Source organism: Coptis chinensis, chromosome 4, assembly GCF_015680905.1.
Source record: "Coptis chinensis isolate HL-2020 chromosome 4, ASM1568090v1, whole genome shotgun sequence".
Classification (NCBI taxonomy): domain Eukaryota; kingdom Viridiplantae; phylum Streptophyta; class Magnoliopsida; order Ranunculales; family Ranunculaceae; genus Coptis; species Coptis chinensis.
This window is the reverse complement of record NC_141459.1, coordinates 14,901,697-14,923,448: the sequence shown is the minus strand read 5'-3', so window position 1 is coordinate 14,923,448 and position 21,752 is coordinate 14,901,697. Positions and strand designations below refer to the sequence as shown.

The window sequence follows — 21,752 nt, the reverse complement described above, 5'->3', positions numbered from 1 at the left end:
ATTCATGCCAAAGGATCTGCTCTCACATTTCATGAATCACAAAAACTTCTTTCAAGATCGCATGACCATAAAAAAAATCATTATTACGGTATTTTCATGAATTACAAACACTTCTTTCTGGTATCCAAACCACTCACATACGATGTACAATTGTGCTTGGTAAATGTTTATATTCTCGGAAAATTGAGAAGACTTAACAAAACGTTTGCACATCTGAAATCCCAACTGCAGTTCTAACAAATAAAATATTAACACTCAGACAGATACAGCAACTGGCAATAATCCATTGTGCCTGAGTAGCGCCTCTGGAGAAGGTTCACGGCCTCGGAATTCCACAAAAACCTGGAGTACACACAGGTAATCAGTACGAAAACACCATAGCATGGAGGAAACAATAAAAAAAAAGTGACAGCAATATATGTAATGCCCAAGTTCTTATTTTTGACGATTGCAACCACCAATAGGTTCACATTTTCAATAAACAGGAAATGCCAAGGAAAATTCAATGATTTATTCTGACCTCAAGCGGTGGTTTTCCACCTCCAAGAGCAAGAACGGTTTCTCGGAACCTTTTACCGGTTTCTTTGACAGCCTGAGAAAATATGGAAGAACCAATCATCAATCACTATATTAAGAATATACTGAAATGGACAGATCAACATGGTACACATCATACAACTTGCCAACAAAATCCCAAGTAAACAGCCTTCAGTTTGGAGATGAAAACGAACATTTCAACAACTGAATAAAATCTGCCCAACATGAGCAAAAGTGGAAACTTAATAGTCGGATTGATCAAGCGGAAACACTTGAGCAGTCGTGCATGTGTTTCCACTTCTTTTTTGAGCTCTTCTCAACATTCTTTTTTGGATTAGTTACGTATTTCCCCCAATATAAGTCGCAACTAGGGTAAAACCTTGCATTTTCAAAATTACTAGGGATCCCCACCCCACCCCCTCCCCAAAACAACAACAATAATAATAATAATAATCCAATGGGCAGACCTCATTACTTTATACGTAACTGTTAAGAAAAATTACCATTGGATATTGCCATATTGGTTTTGTTGGGAGGAGAGAGGGTGTATCCCTAAGTTAATAAAATGGAAGAAAAAACAGCCAAAATGGGTAATGTACTTTTTTTCTCGTCAATTGGGGTAACAAACTTAGTAAATTGATCAATAAGGGTAATCTGTCAACCTGCCGTCTAATATCACCGTTAGTTATAATTTTTAATTTCTCTATAAATGTTTTAATTCAATTGTTTTTTCCAATAGCCGAAACAGTACCAATCCCAGCATCAAACCATGCGTCGACTTTAAAACTATAACAGTCCCATACACACCCTTAGCTAGCAATTATACCATCACCAGCAGCCACTTAATTGCTGGAATCCCATAATCCAGCGAGTTTTTTTTTAATCAATTCGGATTAGAATGATGATCAGACATTAACATGAGAAAGTCTTATCATCATCCACCACTTATTATATGCATTACGCTTGAATCATAATGAGTTTCAAGAGAGATGGATTATGTACTTATGTATTGATCATCAATCACGATTAAAACTTAACAGTAAAGAGAAAAGTCAAGACGGGTTCTTTAATTGTCGTCATCAACAATGACAAAGAAGCAGGAACACTGGATGCAGCATTAGGGGTTCCTCTGCTACACTTAATTGGTTGGAGGGAAATAATGGTGAAGATGGGTTGTTAGTTATTCAGAGGGAAATAATGGTGAAGATGAGTTATTTGACACGTGCCTGGTTTCTCGCGTGCGAACAAAAGAATGTGGTGTAAATCATTTTTTTTTGCAAAATCATATTACACATGTGAAAATGACTGCCACATAAGCTGATTTCAAACGGCAAGATAACAGATTACCCCGATTGACCAATTTACTAAGTTCGTTACCCCAATTGACGAAAAAAAAGTATGTTACTCCGATTGAATTTTCGGGAAAAGTACGTTGCCCACTTTGGCTGTTTTGGAACAAGCCTAGACAGAGTCATCTTACAAAGTAAAGTACCCTGAATGGGGCATGTCAGAATTAGATAGCCATACCTTATCATTGTTCAACCCAGCGTCCTCAAAGGCCGAGAAAGCATCAGCTGACAATACCTCTGCCCACTGCAAAACCAATATAAATTAATTTGAGAAGTTCAAAATAATTAGTCCAACCTATAACCTAAGTAGTGTGAGGTCGGTTGGGGATTTTTTTTTGGAAGGGGGGGTGGTCTAACAGAAGCTGCTAATAAATACCTTGTAACTATAGTACCCAGCTGCATATCCACCTACAGGAACAGCTCCAAAAATATAAAACGATAAATAACAGAGACAGCATAAATAACTCAGTACTGAAAAACAAAATGAAAATGAAAAATTATATAACATATACTTAATGAACATACCTGCAAAAATGTGGCTGAAACCACAAAGGTACCTGTCCTCTGGCAGCGGAGGGAGAACTTGTGTTTTCTGACTTACTCTTTGATCAACATCATAGATGGAGTCCGACCCACCAGGAACATACTTTGTATGAAGCTCCAAATCTAAGCTTGCAAATCGTAACTGTAGAGTAAAAAAAAATCAAACAGCCATTACTCATTTACCTTATGAAGTTTCATATTTATAGGTAAAAGATAACTTATAAAAGAACCAATCCAAAAGATCGCAGGTGGAGCCATGGAGGTGACTTCTAAAGAAGACGCACAATAAAACAACAGACCCTCCCATAAACTTCAAGCCCCAATATTGAAGACAAGAAAACATCTCACTTAAAAACAAATCCATGAAAAGAACAATTTAGTAACTTCTTTACTGATTTCCACCACAAGTAAATATGAAATATGTCATTCAAGTCCATTGATACACCTTCAACATGCTGCCTGTTTCTCCAAGCGACACCCCCCAAAAAAATAGAAATGTAAACCAAAATCCATAAGAAAACGCTTTTGTAGCACAATGCTAAGAGGTCGTTCACTGATTCTACATTTAAATAATTGCTGACCAGGCAACACCAAATATAAAGCCTGGAATTTTATTTAGCCAAAATGAAGAGCCCTAGCTGGGCAGAAACGAGATGAGTGCGAGTAGCTTGTTAGTTTTCCAGGACGATGCAACAGCTAGTTATTTCAGCAGAAACTGATTTCACAGATGATTAGCAAAATTCGTTTTTTGAGTAACACGTGTACATTCAAGGTTAGAACATTATGAAACACTAAGATGACAATTATAGTTGAAATGAAGAGTCGTTGAGTTCCATGATCTGAAAAGGAATTCACTGAACATGTGTTTTGCAAACCAGAAAACCTTGCCTATTGTTTTATTTATCAATTTCGTTTCACTCTTCCAAGAAGAAGAAATAAACCAGTGACTCCAGCCTAAAATACAAAAAACAATTAACAGGGAAACCAGGTTTAGAGCCATGCTTGCTTGCTCGGCTGCTTTTCTAATCACTTATTATTTCATTCGAATTATCTTGAAAACAAATAAGAAAAAAAATACAAAATAAATCAAACCAGAAAAGCAAAGCTTATAACCTTCGAGTGTTCATAGTCACATAACTAACCTGACGAAGGCTAGATGATCCAGCACGGAAAGTCCTTGCTGCAAGGAGCTTCAAATATATTTCTTCAGGAAGAGTCTCGCCAGTTTCATAGTGTTTTGCTATGCTCATCAGAGTATCCCTGCAGCATCCAATACAAAACCCACCAGTGACAATGAAAGGTATTGATGATTCAAACGAACTTATAATCAGGAGGTGTAAACTGGACAATTCTTTATATATAAATGGAAAAATATTATTTGAAAAAGCCTACCTTTGATAACACCAATTTTCCATGAACTGGGAAGGCAACTCAACAGCATCCCATTCTACTCCCCGAATACCGGCAACTAGACCTTCATCTTCCTTGGTGAGCATATGCTGCAGTGTATGACCAAACTCGTGGAACACAGTCTCGACCTACATGTATGGAAGCTGTTAGAATGGTATTTCCAGACCAAAGTACAGAAGCGGAATTACAAAAGGTTCGCTATTGGGGGAAACTACATTAGAGAGAAACAAAAGAATATGGTCCCACAGTAATCAACAACATAATATTTTGGCAGTCAATTATTAATAAAAATAACATAAAATTAATTTATTAATACTCCCACAGAACTCAATGGATAACTCTTGTATTACTTTAAGATGAAATACAAACAATTCAATATTTGTCCTTTACAATCAACACTAAAATGCAACTATATATCCACTTGAAAAAACAGATATCTACTGTCTACAAAATTACCTCCAGAAAAGTCATAAGACTAGGCTTGTCCCCGACAGGGGGTGATTGATTACACACCATGTGCGCAACGGGCAATCTAGCTGAGGTCCCATTAGGTGCAAGTACACGACTTCGACCAACGACCTCATCCATCCAAGCTCCACCACGTTTTTCAGAAGGACGAGAATATGGATCAAAATAGAAGTATGCAATTGGACTTCCTAAAGAATCTTTCACACAATAAAATCTAACATCTTTGTTCCAGACCTGAAAAATAGTAGATCAATATTACTACAATGTGGAGGAAATGTTAAGGATATCTAGCATCAATGAAGCATGCAAATGGGAAAGTTCAATAGACATTACTGGAGCTAGTCCATCAGCTGGCTCAATATCAATTTCAAAGAGCGTCTTTGCAAGGTTGAAAAGGCCATCCATAACCTTCGGCAACGAAAAAAAGGGTCGTAACTCTTCCTGAAAAGTTCAAGCAGACAGAAATAGCCAATAAGCCTCACTGTAAAATGAGTAGAAGTAACTGTACCATATATATTACACATTGCTCATACCACACTAACTAGCTTCAACCTCAACACAAATATACTATAATCTATCATTTTTTTTTTCTATCATCCGAAAATTAAATCACCTGCCAAAAAATATATTGCAATATCCGCAGAGAAAAAATTTCATCAAAAACACCATCTTACTATTTGCTAGCCTTGCAATGCAAGTTCTTTGTGCACCTTTGGGTACTCAAGGTAGTAACATACAACTCATTTGCAAATCAACCATAATGAGGAGTTACAAATAAGACTCCATGAGACCAAAAAAAATATGGTGGCTCACCGAAGACCAAAAGAGTTACAAGTGTCATGTGAAAGATTGGCAGAAACGCCAACTGACAGTACAATGAATTCAATTGAAAAATTAAGCATCCAGAAAGAAACCATAACTCGTGTATGTAGCTCACTTAAATTATAAATGGAAGAAGCGCCAATTGACAATACAATGATTTCCATCGAATAATAGGCCCCCCAATGTCAGTACAAACAACAAAATCCATCTATTTATTACTAACTGCAGCTCTGAAACACTTTAACCTTAACAACAGCAGCAGAAAGAGTAGACCCAAATAAAAAATTGGGAAAATGGAATTACCTGATTTATATCGTACTTGGATTCCCGAAGCCTCTCACTCCAAAAGGAAATGTCCCAGTGATTTAAATCATTAGCTTCTACAGCATTTTGGTCTTTAGAAAATTTCTTAAGGTTTTCCATATCTACAAGATTCAAAAAACAATTATGTAAGCAAAGCTTGTTCAAACAAACCAACATATGCAGTAAAAGCAAAAGAACTTTTCGGCTAAATTGTGTGGCCAAAGGAATATAGATCTTGTCAGGACAAACCAACTTTCCACGTCGAACAATTTTATAGATAAACAAAAAAAGGGAAATATGCAATCAACTCCCAAGACAAATACAAGGAAAAGTAAATAAGTCTAAAATGCTACCTTGAACTGCAGGGTTCCAAGATGCACTTCGAAGCTTTTCTAGGAGCTCTTTTGCTTTATCAACAGTAGCCATTTTTGTCACCATGCTTACCTTAACACGAGTAACATACCTTTGTAAGTTTGTTTAAAATTATCATTGCAATGTAAAATGATACTTCATACCTCAGCAAAGTTATCATAACCAAGAAGTTTGGCCTTCTCCAACCTAAGTTTTAGAATTTGGTTGATAATTGGTGTATTATCAAGATCTCCACTAGAGGCACGAGTTACATAAGCACGATAAACTTCCTCGCGCAGGGATCTGTTCAAAGCATGTTGCATAACAGGGAGAAAGCTGGGGGCATCCAATGTTATAATCCATGGACCATTTTCAGCAGTAGCATTCTCATGCCCCTAATGAGATTGTACAAAAAACATTAACAATAAGAGAATGTAATAAAGGGAAAAAAATGCAATTGAAAAGAAAGAGAGAATTAAGTAACATTGTGCAAAACCACATTAATAGTATTCCATGTGAAGTACCTTGGAAACTGCTGTCTGCGCTGCTAGACCAAGTGCTGAAGCAGGCAACCCTTCAATATCCTTCTTATCAGTAATTAATTTTTCAAACTTTTTTGTTGCATCCAAAACATTCTCTCCGAACTTTTGATATAATTTTTCTAATTCCTGCAAAGCGAATACCAAATAGGATTTGAGACATGTAAAGCTAAATCCACAATACTCAGAAGACAAGGATACTCCCTGCCAAGATATTTGTCAACTTATATGATTAGGGGAGCAATTATGATATTTGTTAAAACTTGAAAGAAACCCTTTCAATACGTGGTTCAAAACTTTTTTTTTTTTGAGTGGCATGCAATCTCAATATAGACAAGAAACTTAGTAACATAATAAAATTCAAAATAAAGCAATACTAAAAGTGTAAAAATCATAAGGGATAACTACCAACAAACCCATGCATTTGTATCGGAGGCATACCTGTTGAATTTTGTTAAAACTTTCCCTTTTATCATCTTCAAGAGAAACACCACTAAGAACAGCCTCCTTTACCTGGCCTGCGAACACATACAGATTAGTTATAAGTAAAAAACTTGAATCACTTATATCATGAATTAATGTGTTCAATCTCTCTCTCTCTCTCTCTCTCACTCAGCGGTACAACTTCTATAAATTCTAACTCCTACACCCTTAAATCCATTTCCAATGCAGGTGCCGACTAGCAAAATCGGTAAAACCTTTGGGTGATGATACCAGAGGTCTAGAGCTCAAACCCTGCCAGTATCAAAGAGTTACTGATCTCATTTAAAACAGGCTTACCAAAAAAAAAAAAAAAAAAAACCATTCCCAGTTAAAAGTGACAATCAACCCCATGACCTCAGTGGGCTATCTTATATAAAAGTTAAGACAGGAATAGGTTTAAGAAATAAATCCCTGTGAAGAACACAGACCTGTTTGTATACATTAAAAAAACTCCAAGCAATATACAAGGAAAACTACACTTTCAAGCAACAAAATGATAGAAGTTACAATATCTGCAAACGAAAACAGTGATCTCTGGCCTTAAAGACCCTTTGCACAAGAAAAGGAAACGACAAGCTCTGGTACCAAACCATTTTCCATCACACTCTAGTGAAAACAATTGCACAAAAGGTGCATATCATGAATGCCAAATTTCAATTTAGTCCTCTCACAAATCAGATTAACTTCACTCAATGATAATTCCAGATATAAATTTTAACAAAAATTTTCCATCACTCAATGATAATTCCTTTCATGTTCTTACCTTCGACAATCCGCTTACAAGCATCATTCAATGTATCCCAAGAAGAAGATTCTTGAATAGCCTTGAATGCATTGTAAATAGGCTTGCTTTGCCCCAATCTGAGATCAAACTTCACTTTCTCTGGCTGTATATAACCAAACATAATAATAACCAATATAAAACACCACAACAAAAAACACAAAAACTTATATCCATCCATCAAAAAACATACCTGAACTTCTTCAATAGCAGAACGAAGTTCATCAGAATCTTTAACACCTTTAAGATGATGAACAATCCCCCAAACAACTTGCAATCTATCCACAATCTTCTCCAACGGATCAACAAGTTTTGGCCAAGTTGGTTCAACAGTTTTCTCCAATTCAACCAAATCACTCTCCTATATAAAAACAAAACAAAACAACCCCATCATTAAAACAATCAAAACAAAACATCCTCATCATTAAAAAAAAATTATAAAAATCTAAACTTTACCAGTTTTTTCAACAAAGCACGGATTCCAGGACGAACATGCTTAGCTTCAACAGTATCAAAAGGAGGGAAAGTGAAGTCTTGTAAGAGTGGGTTGTTGGTTTCATCGAGAATGTCAACAGAAGAAGAAGTCATTGTTGGTGAAGAAGAATGAGAAAGAGTTGAAAAAGAGGATGAAGATTTTTTTTTTATATAATGATGATGGAGAAGACAGAAGGAGAAGGCAGAAGAATAAAGAGGACAGAGATGGGATTTATGAAGATGTTTAGGAGAAATTAAGGGATAAGATTGTAGTAAACGAGGTTGTCGTTGTTGGAGTTTGATTGTAGTGCGTGAGAGTGATGAAGATATGGTTACCGCCATGGTCAGGAACATGGTTACAACTATTTGGACTCTTTTGGTTAGACCCAATCTCATTTTCACAAATTTAAATTTCGGCTTTTAACTTTCAGCTCAACCAATTGGGATATATATGTTTATGATTTTCAGCTGGGGTTTGTAGCCCATGTATACTTGCAATTTTATTTGTGTTATTATTTTTATGTGTCATGTCTCATGTGCGAGTTGATGTAGTTGATTAATACAAGATGTCACTTTATTGGCATAGTATACAATGTAATATACATGTTTTTGCACTTTGGGTACTATACAATTTTCTAGGCACTAAACTACATTGTACTATCAAAAAATTATCACTTTGCGACTTGGAAGTATTTCCGGTCAATTTTTGCTGATGTGGCCACCGACCTATGCCACGTGTCCGGCCATCTAGATATGTGGCATTTTTGAAATACACGTGACCTGGTACCTGAATTTGAAAACTTGAAACACTAACTCTCAATTGCAAGTTTAACCTTCTTCCTCAATTTGAAAACCCTAACTCTCAATTTGAAACCCTGAAAACCCTAACTCTCAATTTGAAAACCCTAACTCTCAATTTGAAACCCTAACTCTCAATTTGAATAGTTCAAAATGTCGTCCACCTCTATCAATTCGAATCATTCATGCTTTTGTGGAGAGCCATCTCCTTTGGTAATGTCAAAGACTGTTGGAAATTTGGGAAGAAGATTTTTTGGTTGTACAAATTACAAAACTCACGATTGTGGCTACTTTGATTGGGAGGACAAAGTTCCAAAATCAACAAAGCAAAGGTTCATTGATTTATGCAGAGATTGAATTTAATTGAAAGAAAGTTTGGAGGAAGCTAACATGAAAAAGGTGGAGTTGCAAGGAAAATTGAATGTAATTGTTCACTCGGAAAAGAAGAGAAACGAGTTGAAGAAAAAGGTGATGACTTTGGAATGCCATAATTATAAGATGAAGAAAACTTGTTTGATTTTTGGTCATTGTATTCTTGCTTTACAAGTATTTGTTTGGTTAATAAGTGAAGTGCATTGTGTTTCAGAATGTTACAGAAACATGGTTTTTGTAATGTAATGAGTTGAATGAAAATGGAATGAAATTATAGAGTTCTCTGGTTTCTGTGTTTCTGTAATGTTCTATAACATGGTTTTTGTAATGTAATGAGTTGGATCTCTGGTTTTTACGTGTTTTCGTAATGTTACGTAACATGGTTTTGTAATGTAATGAGTTGAATCTCCGGTTTTACGTGTTTTTAGAATGTTCTCAGAACATGGTTTTGTAATGTAATGAGTTGAATAAAATGAAAATGGAATGAAGTTGTAGAGTTATCCGGTTTTACGTGTTCTCAGAATGTTACAGAACATGGTTTTTATAATGTAATGAGTTGAATGAAAATGAAAATGGAATGAAATTGTAGAGTTCTCCAGTTTCTGTGTTTCTGTGTTTCTGTCACTGTATGTATGTAATGAAAAATGCATTTGATAATTTAACATAGCAAAAGCAAACATTAAACATCACTACACTACATCATGACTTGATAATTTAACATAGAACAAGACAACCAAGCTAAAAAAACATCAAAACATAGAAACAAGAACAAGACACAATACACTGCCTAGATAAACCTAACATCAGTTCACTTCAACACTTCAACACATCAAACAACACATCAAACATCAGTTCACTTCTTAGACTTAGACTTCTTAAACTTCTTGGACTTCATACAAAACCGGGATAAGGCTGCAGCAGATAGCAAGACCCAGGGATAACCTCTTGAACTTCTTTGCTTGGATGGTGTTAGTCTTTGATTCCCTCACTTCTTTGCTTCATTTATCTTAGCTGCCGGTAACCTTGGCGATTTCACGAGCTTATGTTCAATCCGGTGGAACTTCGGACTTGGTTCTCTAGGTCGACTTGACTCTCCCTCTTCCAATTACTTCAATGATGCACACCCTTCCACGGTCATCACAAGGCTTCAAATTAATAACATCATTCTCATAAACAACCTCCATGAACACTCTCTTCCCCTCCTTTGTTTTGATGAGGTCCCAAACTGCAACCAATGCTCTTTCAAAAGTTTTGGGTTCTCCCCCTTACCCTCAACATGGATCATCCGACCCTTGGGCATTGTTTTTTCGAATCTAAACCTATTGCATACAGCCTCTACCCTCTAGGATGGTTTTATAGATTGCATACCAAACACCATTAATTATCACCAACTATAAAGTCCAAAATTAAAACTATAACACTATTTACAAGACATTAGTCAAATCAGTTTTCAATATGTTCATTAAAGCATTTTCTTTGACAAAAAAACTGCTTTTCTTACATTCAAAATATGACACTTGTTCTTTGCATGACCATGTTTGAGAGAAACATACAAAACGTGACACTTGTTCATTAAAGCAACAAGTTTGAAACCATTAATACACTCTTAAAACACCAAAATGAGCTAGATCAATTTTACCAAATAATTAATTGGGATGCCTTATCTTTGTACTCTTTGCAGTACTTGATTCCTGAGTTCCAAGTGGTGTATTATTTGACCCTTGACTACTTCCAACTTGATCACTTGCACTTGAAGTCTTCCTTTGTACAACTCTCCTTTCTTGTGGTGGCTATATAAGAAATAAAGCATAATTAATAAAAACTTACCAAACTAAACTAAAGAATAAAGACATAAACTAAACTAAATTTTAAATTGCGGACAACTTAAATGAATAAAAAACTTAAAGTAATAACTTACATGAAAATATTTTCTTCCAAATTGAGGTAATATGTGTACTCCATCACCCATTGACACGCTTACTCTTGGTGCAAGTGGAACAAATTAATCTTGAAGCGATCTACACAACCATGCACAATGAATAAGCCAATGCACTCAAACTAATTTATTGAAAAAACTAAACTAAAACACTCACATTGATGTCAACTTCTCTTTCAATAGTATTAGTGTTTACACCAAAGTGGAACAATGGTTGGCTCATTGCTTCCTCTTCCTCTTCCTCTTTCACCCTTAGCCCTTGTACCTTTACCCTTGTACCTCTACCCCTTGTACTTGGTTGTTTGATTAGTTGCACTCTCATCATTAAAAGTACTTGGCCCTTCATTACTTGGAGATGGTTCATTTGAATTCAAGGTTGTCAATCTTGAAGCGATCCTACACATAATACACTATGAATAAGATAATGCACAAAATATAATAAATGAAAAATACATTAAATATATTAGAAGACTCACATTGATGTAAGTTTCTCCTTCGGGACTAGTGTATACTCCAAAGCCTATAGGGACCGGTTCCCTTCTTCCTCTCCTCTCTGACCTCTACCCCTTGTACCTCTGCCTTTTTGTACACCTACCTTCATTCTTGGCATTCTCACCTGTTACATTAGTTGGCCCTTCATTAGTTGCATCCTCAATTTGGGACATTATTCACTTCTCCTTTCTTCTTCCTCACCTAATATTATATTAACATATTTAAATACAATCAAAACCACTTGTAAAAAATAACTTATAAAAGTAAAAGACAAATGCATACTCACTTGTTTCTTTCTAAGTGGTGGGTCTGTAGACTTGCATGACCTTATGTTGTGTTCCTCACTATTGCATCTAGAACAATGCATTTTCCTACCCTTCCTCGCATAGTTGGTGAGAAGCCTTGTCTTCCTCACTCTTCCAGCTTCAACTTGTGTCACTCTTCCAGTTCCCAATGCTACTCCTTCCTTCCTTCTATTCTTCTTGGTCGCGGGCATCCTCCTTGCTATGGGAGGCAAAATAGCAGCCTTTTTGTCCTATGCCACATGTTTTGACCATTCAAAGGTCAGAACACATGACTATATATCTTCTTGTACTCGCCACACTATACCAACTAGATACATGCTGCAATGGATCAATGTTGAGATAATACATAACTGAAATGGCATGTGGACATGGGATGCCATTCATTTCCCACATTCTACAGCTGCATCTCATAGCAGTTGCATCCACAGTAAAGGCCTCATATTTGTTCTTCCCGGCCTCAAATGAGTTGCTTCCATTGTAATGTGCGACCTAAAACCTATGATCTTCTTTATTTTTTCTAACTTTTGCATTATAATAATAGACAAAAGGCGTCTTCCGATTAGCCATTCTTTGCAATCTTCTTTTGCATTCTAGCCATTACTTGCAACTGATATCCTCAAGCATTTCTACGATGTTCTTTTCCTTTGCTTCCACTATTGTTGAGTTAAATGTCTCGCATATGTTGTTGTCAACAGAATCCAAACAAGGAAACATGCTAAAAAAAGCTCTTGACCACTGTCTTGGGTTTTGCTTCACCATGCAGTGGTGATATGCATCCTCAGAATACTTTTTCATTTCATCCATGTTTTGTTCAAACTCTTGAGGAGTCCCACATTTGCTAGCCTTCCAAAACAGAAACTTATACTGTAAACCAGGGAATGTCTTCTTGAAATTGGCATATACATGTCTGGCACAATTTCTGTGCTCAGCAAAAGGCAAATAGTCTTTTATCACTTGTACAAGACCCTTTTGCTGGTCACTAATAATAGTCAACCCAAGACCCTGACCCTCACTATAACCCAAGTCTTGCATCAGCAAATCCAAAAACCACATCCAACTATCTGAGTTTTCCACTTCTACAACTGCCCATGCTATTGGGAACATTTGATTGTTTGCATCTCTACCAATGGCTGCCAGTAGCTCCCCCTTGCAGTACCCCTTCAAGAAACATCCATCAACTCCAATAATTGGTCTGCAACCACTCTTCCATGCATTTATAAGTGCAGCAAACCCTATATACATGCGCTTGAACACTGCAGGTTCATTAGGTGTAGGATGAAATAATTCTATCTCAATAGTACTCCCAGGATTACTCCTTCTTAGTTCAAATTGGTAGTCCCACAACTTTGCATATACACCAGCCAACCTATTTTCCACTGCATCTAGAACTTTGCGCTTAGCTCTGCTACACTGACACAATGTCACATCAAGCTTAAACTTGTGCATAATATGCTCTTTCAAATCCTTCAATTTCATTTTAGGATACTTCAGTATCTTCTCTCCATATATCCTAGCAATCCATTTACAGTTAGCAATCTGGACATCAAATATCCTTGAACACTTATGTTCTTCTATATAGGACTTTATCTGGAAGCTTCTCTGGCTTGTCATCCAACTAGCATATAGTCTAAATGGGCAATCCTCAGCACATAATGCAAGGATTCTTTTCTGGTTGTTTAACTTCAACCAAAGTTGGTACCCATGAGCAACTGCAAAATCCTTCAAACAATCTTTGAGCTGATTAGGGGATGCAAACACCATCCCTAGTCTTGGTTGCACATGAAATACATCAGTCTTGGGATCAAAACTAGGGTACCTAAACTTCTTGGTTTTTCTAATACCATCATCCTCATCAGTATCTGGACTTTCATAATCACTTGAATCTATATAGTCACTATCAACATCCCCATGGTCAACTTCATCATCACTAATAAACACATTGTTGCCTTCATCAACATAAAGCCCATCCATTCTTCATGGCACCAAGATTTTAAGCGTTCATTGCTTCAACATCATCATCACCTTCAAAGATTCATTGCTTGCTCACCCAAAGCATTCCATTCACTTCGGGTTCATGATCACCATCATCCCAAATTGATTTCATTCTTTCAAGTCTTTTTCGTTTTTTCCTTTCTTCTATCATTTTCCTAACTTCAATAAGCTCCTCATCATTATCAGACAATTCAGGCAAATCCTCAAACCTAAAATCTTCCTCATCGACTCATTATCATCCTAAATACAAACCTTATCACTCAGAATCGAAGTTTGTATCTCAATGTCTTCTCCATTCTCTAACTCAACTACTTCAATATCATGCACAACATTTTGTTCACTTGAATCCACCTCAACATCATGTTCAATGTATACCTCAATTCTATTCCCAAATACAGCTTCTTGCGGCATTTTCATAATACTAGTATCATCAAAAATTAACATATAACCCTTTTACCGGCTTGACCATAGTGCATTTTACTCACATTATAATATCCCAACTCCTCCACCATTGATTTTAAATCAAAATATCCAAACCTATCTGGATCAATATTGTCCAAGCACTCTATCCTACCACCAAGGTAATGAAGGTCTGGACCAGTAACAAATGAACCCCCATGATGGAGATTAATTACAACTGTTTCCACTGCAGTAATTTAGCAACAATATATCAATAATATAACAACAATCATAGTATAATATTCATGTATAATAGCTGACAACAATATAACAAAAAACAATATAAAAAACATTAACTTAAGAATAAAAAACATTAACTTACTTTAATCTGGACTAGATTCCTATGGATTAGTGTTTTATATAGGTTAGGGTTTGTGTGAATTATGCAATTTAATCTTAAAGACAACAAATTTTGGTCAATTAGGTTTCTGATGAAATCTCCAATTTTTGGGCGCTAATCAAAAGAGAGGGAAAAGTTGGAGAGGGAAAATGCGGGAAATGCTTGTTGGCTATTCAGCTTGTGTGGCAAATGTCAACACACGTTTTTATAATAAATAAAATGACATGTCTCCACATAGGATTATAAAACCTCCAAATTTGGCCACGTCCATTTTGGCGAATATTTGCCCAGGTCGCAACCTGAATTTTTTTTGATAGTACAATGTAGTTTAGTGCCTAGAAAATTGTATAGTATCCAAAGTGCAAAAACATGTATAGTACGTTGTATACTATGCCAATTAAGTGTGTTCATTTGTATGATTTTATTTTGTTGATTGTTTATTTGGAAATGTAATTAATTTGCACTTTATCCAAGCCTGCTTGTAAGATTATATGGCGTGCGAATTGGACCCGTTCACGGAGACCGTTTTTATATAATTTTTTGGGTAATTTCCCAATTAGTAACTCATAATGTCAATGTGTTTCCAAGTAGTAACCCACTTCCAATTTTGACTTTTCAACGCGACTTTTGACAATTTTGCCCTTCAAATAAAAACAAAACACTTTTCTCTCTCCTTTTACAATCTCTCACCTCTTACACTTTTATCTCTCTTTGTCCCCCATGATATTGACGTATTTGAGTTTGTTTTTAACAAAACAGTACCCTCTCTCCTCTTACACTTTTCTCTCTCCTCTTACACTCAATCATTGATTTTTGAGTGTTTTTTTTTTATTTCTTAACTAATTAAAATAACTAAAAATATAATAGATAAAAATAAATAATAAATAATAAAACAATAAATTTAATACAATCCATCTTCATTCATATAACAAAATTCATATTCCTTGCAAAATAATAAAAGTTACCTCATAATAAAATTAACAAAATATATATTCCATTAAAATGATAAAATTTATATTCTTTTCAAATTTATTACATCAATCCAACAAAATCGAAATTCTAAGTCATGAAGTAGTTTCATCGATTAGATGGGATAATTATTAGTCAATGTACAACGACATCGAAAAGTTCTTTGATATACAATGCACATGAGTTTGTCGGTCCCCTCACTTATAAGATGAAAATAGACAGGATGAATTTGGCGGAAAACTATTAAGCGGGAATAATTGAGCGGGGAAAACTGTTAGCGAAAAACAAATAACAAGTAGTAAAGTTGCCGATATACGATGCATGCGAGTTTGTCGGGCCTCTCACTTGTAGGACAATGATGTCATCATAAACCCAAACCCAATCGTTCTTTTCCTCTTAATGGCGTCCACTTCTTCCTATATGTATCCATCATCGTTTCCTTTGTGTACCAATGCAGCAAAAGTCATATGCACATATCTTACCGTCATCGATTGCCTTCATAGCATGGCTACAAGGAAGACCAAGCTACTGAAAGAAACCGTAAGTGCAAGTCTTCTCAAAAGGTCTACTCACGGTGTCGATCGATCCACTCGATTGCCTGAGTAAACGCGTGCTCACTTGCCCTTACCACTGTGAAAGGTCTACTCGTATATCTCGACGAGATGAGCACATCCTCGGCTGATTTGGTTAATTTTGTCTTCAACGCCATCACCCGGTAGTCATAGAAATGTTTCATTATGTTCAACCTGATACCATTGACAAAATGAGATGTCACTTGCATAGCTCTCTCTGGAAGTATCATCTTATTCTAGCTCTATGTGATTTGTGTAACAAATGCCATGCCTTCTCCTTTTAGCAAAAGCACAACACCACGACTCTTTTGGAATCTTAACAATCTTTGCATAACATTTGTTGTCGCAACAATACATTTGACTCATTAGTCTTACAAATTCTGCTTTGTTAAGTAAGCTTCTTCAAATTTTTTCACCTTCCCTTTTGTCTATTGCTTAGTCACACAATTTGAAATGTGTTGTGCACAAAAGCAATGAACCACATTAGGAAGTATTTTGGGCACGACCTGAAGAATGCTTGCATGCCTATCAGAGAGAAGAATAAAGTTTAGCTTAGTCCCAACAACAAGGTCTCTCAACTTTTCCGAAACCAATCCCGGTGGTCATAGTTTTCCTTCGGGGACTATAGCAAATGCAATTGGAAGCACGCGTGGCTATCACCATTCGCGCGATAGCGATTAGTATGACCGACTTGTACCTACCTGTCATGAAAGTGCCATCAATCATAATCCATGGACGAAGATATCTTTTGTAAGCTTCGGACGGTGGCGTCAATAGCTAACAAACAAACGCTTCAAATTTGTGGTCATGGGCGGACGACGTTAATAGCTCGGTGAAACAATCTGAATGCACTCTTTTAAGTTCTTTACAATAATTTGGCAACATTTGGTATGACTCACTGAAGCATTCCCTTATCTGCAAGCAAAAAAGGCAAACGAACATAGGTTAGTAGTTGCTATTGTTGCGTTCATCACTTGATGATATAGCTAAGGCTGTTACCTTCTGTATGTTTCAGAGCCATATCAATATTATCCCTAAGTTTCGATTTCACAACTTCTGAAGCCCATTTTGCAATTACTTGATGTTGTGAACATATTCCTTAGTATGTAGCTCGCTCACAGTTTAACAAATTACAACGTAGAGAAACTTAAAAATAAAATAAAATAAGAATAATAAAATTAACTCGAGTTCAGGTTCAAAACCATAAAAAGTTCTTGACATATGTTTTAAAAGTAACTACTAGATACATACAATAGATCCAAGAGATACTTGACCCAAATTGTACTTAAGAACCACGAGTTCAACATTCAACCAATATCACTGATTATAGGTAAATAAATTACAACTTAGAGAAACTTAATAAAAAGAATAATAACAAAATAATCATAGATATCACTATTTTAGTACCTAAAATATTAAAAGTTACCGAGATGCTTTGAAAGTAACTACCTAAATATGTACATTAGATCCAAGAGATACTTAGCACAAAATGTACTAAAAAGAAACACGAGTTCTGCCTTTAACCAATATCATCGATCACAGTCAATAAATTACAACTTAGAGAAACTTACTTGAAAAATATAAATTGTCGATAGATGTTTCAAAAGTAACTACTAAATATGTGCATTATATCTAAGAGATACTTAGCTCAAAATGTACTAAAAAACACAAGTTCAAAGATTCAACCAATATCATCAATCACAAATCAATAAATTAAAATTTGTAGAAACTTAATTGAAAAAAAATATAAAATAAAATAATCACCGCCATTTCAAGATCCAAAATAATAAAAGTTGTTGAAAGATATTTCAAAGTAACTACTAAATATGTGCACTAAATCCAAAAGATACATACCCATTGACCTAAAAATGTACTAAAAAACACGAAGTTCAACATTCAACCAAAGATATCATTTAGAGAAACTTAATATAGAAAAAAATAATATAAAATAAAATAATAATCACCATTTTAGTACCCAAAATCATAAAAGTTGCTGAGATATGTTTCAAAAGTAACTATCATATATATACATAAGGTCCAAAATATACTTAGCCCAAAATGTACTTAAATAACACGAGTTCAATATTCAACTAGTATTTTCTATATGTGACAAATATATTTATCAGGTTTATAACTTCGATCACAAATCAATAAATTAAAACTTCGAGAGATATTTATGCTAAAAAAACAAGCATTTTAAAAAATGTATATATTTGGTATGTAAGAAATAATATTTATAAGTGACAAACAGATTCGTCATTATGTAGTTGATATATTGTTTGAAAGTAACTACCAAATTCGTACATTATAGGCAAGAAATTTTTTACACAAAATGTATTGAAAAAAAACACAAGTTCGTTTTTCAGGTTCTTCTAAAACACCTGCTCCACAATCAAATATCCAACACTCATTGTCAATTCAACTTATCACATTGGAATTTTTTCTCCATTAGATAATTTACCTTTCAATTTTGAACGTCTTCAAACTACTAAATGAAAAAAGATAGATTGGAAATACCTTTTGACAAAGTTGTTACTTGACAACTTACCTTTCTTACGTCTTGGAACTATGATAAGGTTTTAGCGTATCCAAACACACAAAGGTAAAACCTTTTTCATTTGTTGTACAACTTTTAAGTGTAGCTAAACTAAATGATGAGTTTTACATCTTGTTGAACTGATTTTTTTATATCTCTAACAAAAATGGATTTTTGATATGAAAAAATCAGTTCAACAAGTTGATATTTGTTTATTCCGTGTGAATTATATATGAACAAAAACTTTAAAATGGATAATATAATTGGTTGTGAGAGATAAATGGAGGATAATGAAAATGGTAAATGGGGAAAAGTGAATAACAAGAGAATTGAAGGATTAAGAAAAAAAAAGTTGAAAAAAAATAAAAGAAATTATGTGGAAATGAGTTGAGTAATAAGAAATGTAAGAAGAAAATGAGATATCTTGCTGTTTTCCCGCCTAACTATTTTCCCGCCCAATTATTCCCACCCAATTTATTATGTCTTTTGTCACCTTACAAGTGAGAGACTGACAAACTCACATGCACTGTATATCAGCAACTTTACTAGTGTTAATTGTTTTATCGCTAATATTTTTCCCGCTCAATTATTTCCCGCCTAACAGATTTCCCGCCAAATTCATTTGTCTATTTTCATCTTATAAGTGAGGGACTGACAAACTCATGTGCATTGTATATCAACAACTTTACTGTTACACATTGACTAATTATTATTTCATCTACTGATGAAACTACTTCATGATTTAGAATTTCAGTTTTGTTGGATTTTGATGTAATAAATTTGAAAAGAATATGAATTTTATCATTTTAATGGAATATATCTTTTGTTCATTTTATTATGAGACATCTTTTATTATTTTGCAAAGAATATGAATTTTGTTATTTGAATGAAGATGGATTGTGTTAAATTTATTGTTTTATTATTTATTAATTATTTTTATATATTATATTTTTAGTCATTTTAATTACTTAAGAAATAAATAAAAAAATACTCAAAAATCAATGATTGAGTGTAAGAGGAGAGAGAAAAGTGTAAGAGGAGAGAGAGTACTGTTTTGTTTAAAAACAAAACTCAAATACGTCAACATCATGGGACAAGGAGAGAGAAAAGTGTAAGAGGTGAGAGAAAAGTGTTTTGTTTTTATTTGAAGGGCAAAATTGTCAAAAGCCGCGTTGAAAAGTCAAAATTGGAAGTGGGTTACTACTTGGGAACACATTGACATTATGGGTTACTACTTGGGAAATTACCCTAATTTTTTTCATTTTATTATTATGTATTAAAAATCTCACAATCATTAAAAGAAGGGGAATTTTGACTTAACCCCCTACAGATGGGTAGCGGTTTGACTAAACCCCTCATTTTTAAAATCATTTGAGTTTGCCCCCCACTCCGTCAATTTTGTGTGTAACAGATGTTGGTATTTTAGCTATTGACCATTTTACCCTTATGAAATAGATGTTGCATTGCCCCCCACATTAACACGTTAAACCTAGCTTTGCAAAAACCCCCCAAACGTTGCCATTATTTAATTCTTGCACTCTCTCTCTCGTATTTTACATATTGGCCATTTTGCCCTTATGAAATAGCCGTTGAGTTTTATATTTTATTCCTTTTGTATAAATCTCATCTCCTCCTCGACCCTTTAGTTTGAAATCAACACAAATCTCATCTCATTTTTATGGGCGGTGGCACTTGCGAGGTTAGCAACACAAATCAACTATCTCAGGTTCTATTCTCACACTTAATCTTCTTCCTGACCTTCTTCTTCTTCTTCTTCTTCGTTGACTGTTTACTTAAACATTGGGGGGTTTATGCAAATAGCATATTGACGTTTGGGGGGTTTACACTAACTAATATTAAACCTCAACCTTAATTTATTTTGTTCTGTTTTCAGATTGCAATGTCATCATCAAAAGCAATCAACTATGGGTCTTGTTTTCTTTGTGGGGATGCAGGGCATTAGAAGGTTGATTGTCGTTGGCTTGATTATCCCTGTGTTTTAGGATGTCCAGATACTATGAAGGTTCGCTGGAGTGGGCAAGAACACACTAAAGGATTGAGATTCCTCAGATGTAATAGTGTACCAAGATGCAACGGTTACAAATGGATAGATGTACCAACTAAAGCAAAAGGGAAGGCTGTGGAAGTGGAAAGGAATGAAGTGAAGAACAAAGAGAAGTTTAAAGAGGAGGGGAAACTTAAGTTGTGTATTGATGGTGTTATTAAGATGAATATTGAAGGCAATGTGTCTGATGTAACTGAACTTGTGAGGAAATTAGCATTTTAATGTAATGGACATGTTCAAGTCTATATTTAATTCTGACATAGTGTTCAAGTCTACATTTAAGTCTGACATGTTAATATGATCAAAAATACATAACAGCAAACATGCCTTAAAATGATCAAAACACAGCACCTAAGTCATTGAAGTCTTACAACAAATCCATAACACAACACTTAAGCATACATAACACTTCTCTAACACTTAATAGAATAACAAATCAAGTACATTTTACATAGCACTTGACTCAAGTCTGACACAACAAATCAAGTACATTTTACACAAATCATTGAAGTCTTATAACAAATCATTGAAGTCTTACACATAGTACTTAAGTTAACCTCAGTCTTACAACAAATCCATAACACAACACTTACAAAACCCCATAAAAAACATAGCATTAATGTAGTCAAGACTTTGCCTGTGAAGAAGCTTGAGAGGATGTTGTACCCTTCCTGGACCTCTTTCTTGGAGGTGGCATTGGTGGCATTGCAGGTATGTTCAGGGCTGGCCTCAATGGAGCAACACTTTCTTGAGTTTGAATAGGTTCAGACTGGCTAGGTTGTGGACCTTGTGAACTTCCAAATAAAAGTTCAGATAGATGGCCTTGATCAGAAACATTTCCCCCCCTCCTCCTACC

At 35.1% G+C, this 21,752-nt stretch overlaps 2 protein-coding genes across 2 annotated transcripts; both read right to left on the bottom strand.

Annotated features, from left to right (window-relative positions):
- Window positions 1-62: 62 nt before the first annotated feature.
- Window positions 63-8,455, bottom strand: LOC147502101 (putative cytosolic oligopeptidase A). The gene is made up of 17 exons (XM_086607057.1): window positions 8,043-8,455; window positions 7,780-7,947; window positions 7,569-7,692; window positions 6,764-6,840; window positions 6,308-6,451; window positions 5,948-6,178; window positions 5,786-5,876; window positions 5,433-5,554; window positions 4,641-4,748; window positions 4,296-4,541; window positions 3,822-3,967; window positions 3,572-3,689; window positions 2,412-2,571; window positions 2,263-2,294; window positions 2,065-2,130; window positions 521-592; window positions 63-342 (listed from the first exon to the last, which is right to left on the bottom strand). The coding sequence occupies exons 1-17, from the start codon at window positions 8,412-8,414 to the stop codon at window positions 256-258; spliced, it is 2,364 nt and encodes a 787-aa protein (XP_086463183.1). The 5' UTR covers window positions 8,415-8,455; the 3' UTR covers window positions 63-255.
- Window positions 8,456-12,560: 4,105 nt separating this feature from the next.
- On the bottom strand, window positions 12,561-13,934 carry LOC147502100 (uncharacterized). Its single transcript, XM_086604446.1, has one exon. The coding sequence runs from the start codon at window positions 13,932-13,934 to the stop codon at window positions 12,561-12,563; it is 1,374 nt and encodes a 457-aa protein (XP_086460572.1).
- Window positions 13,935-21,752: the final 7,818 nt, after the last annotated feature.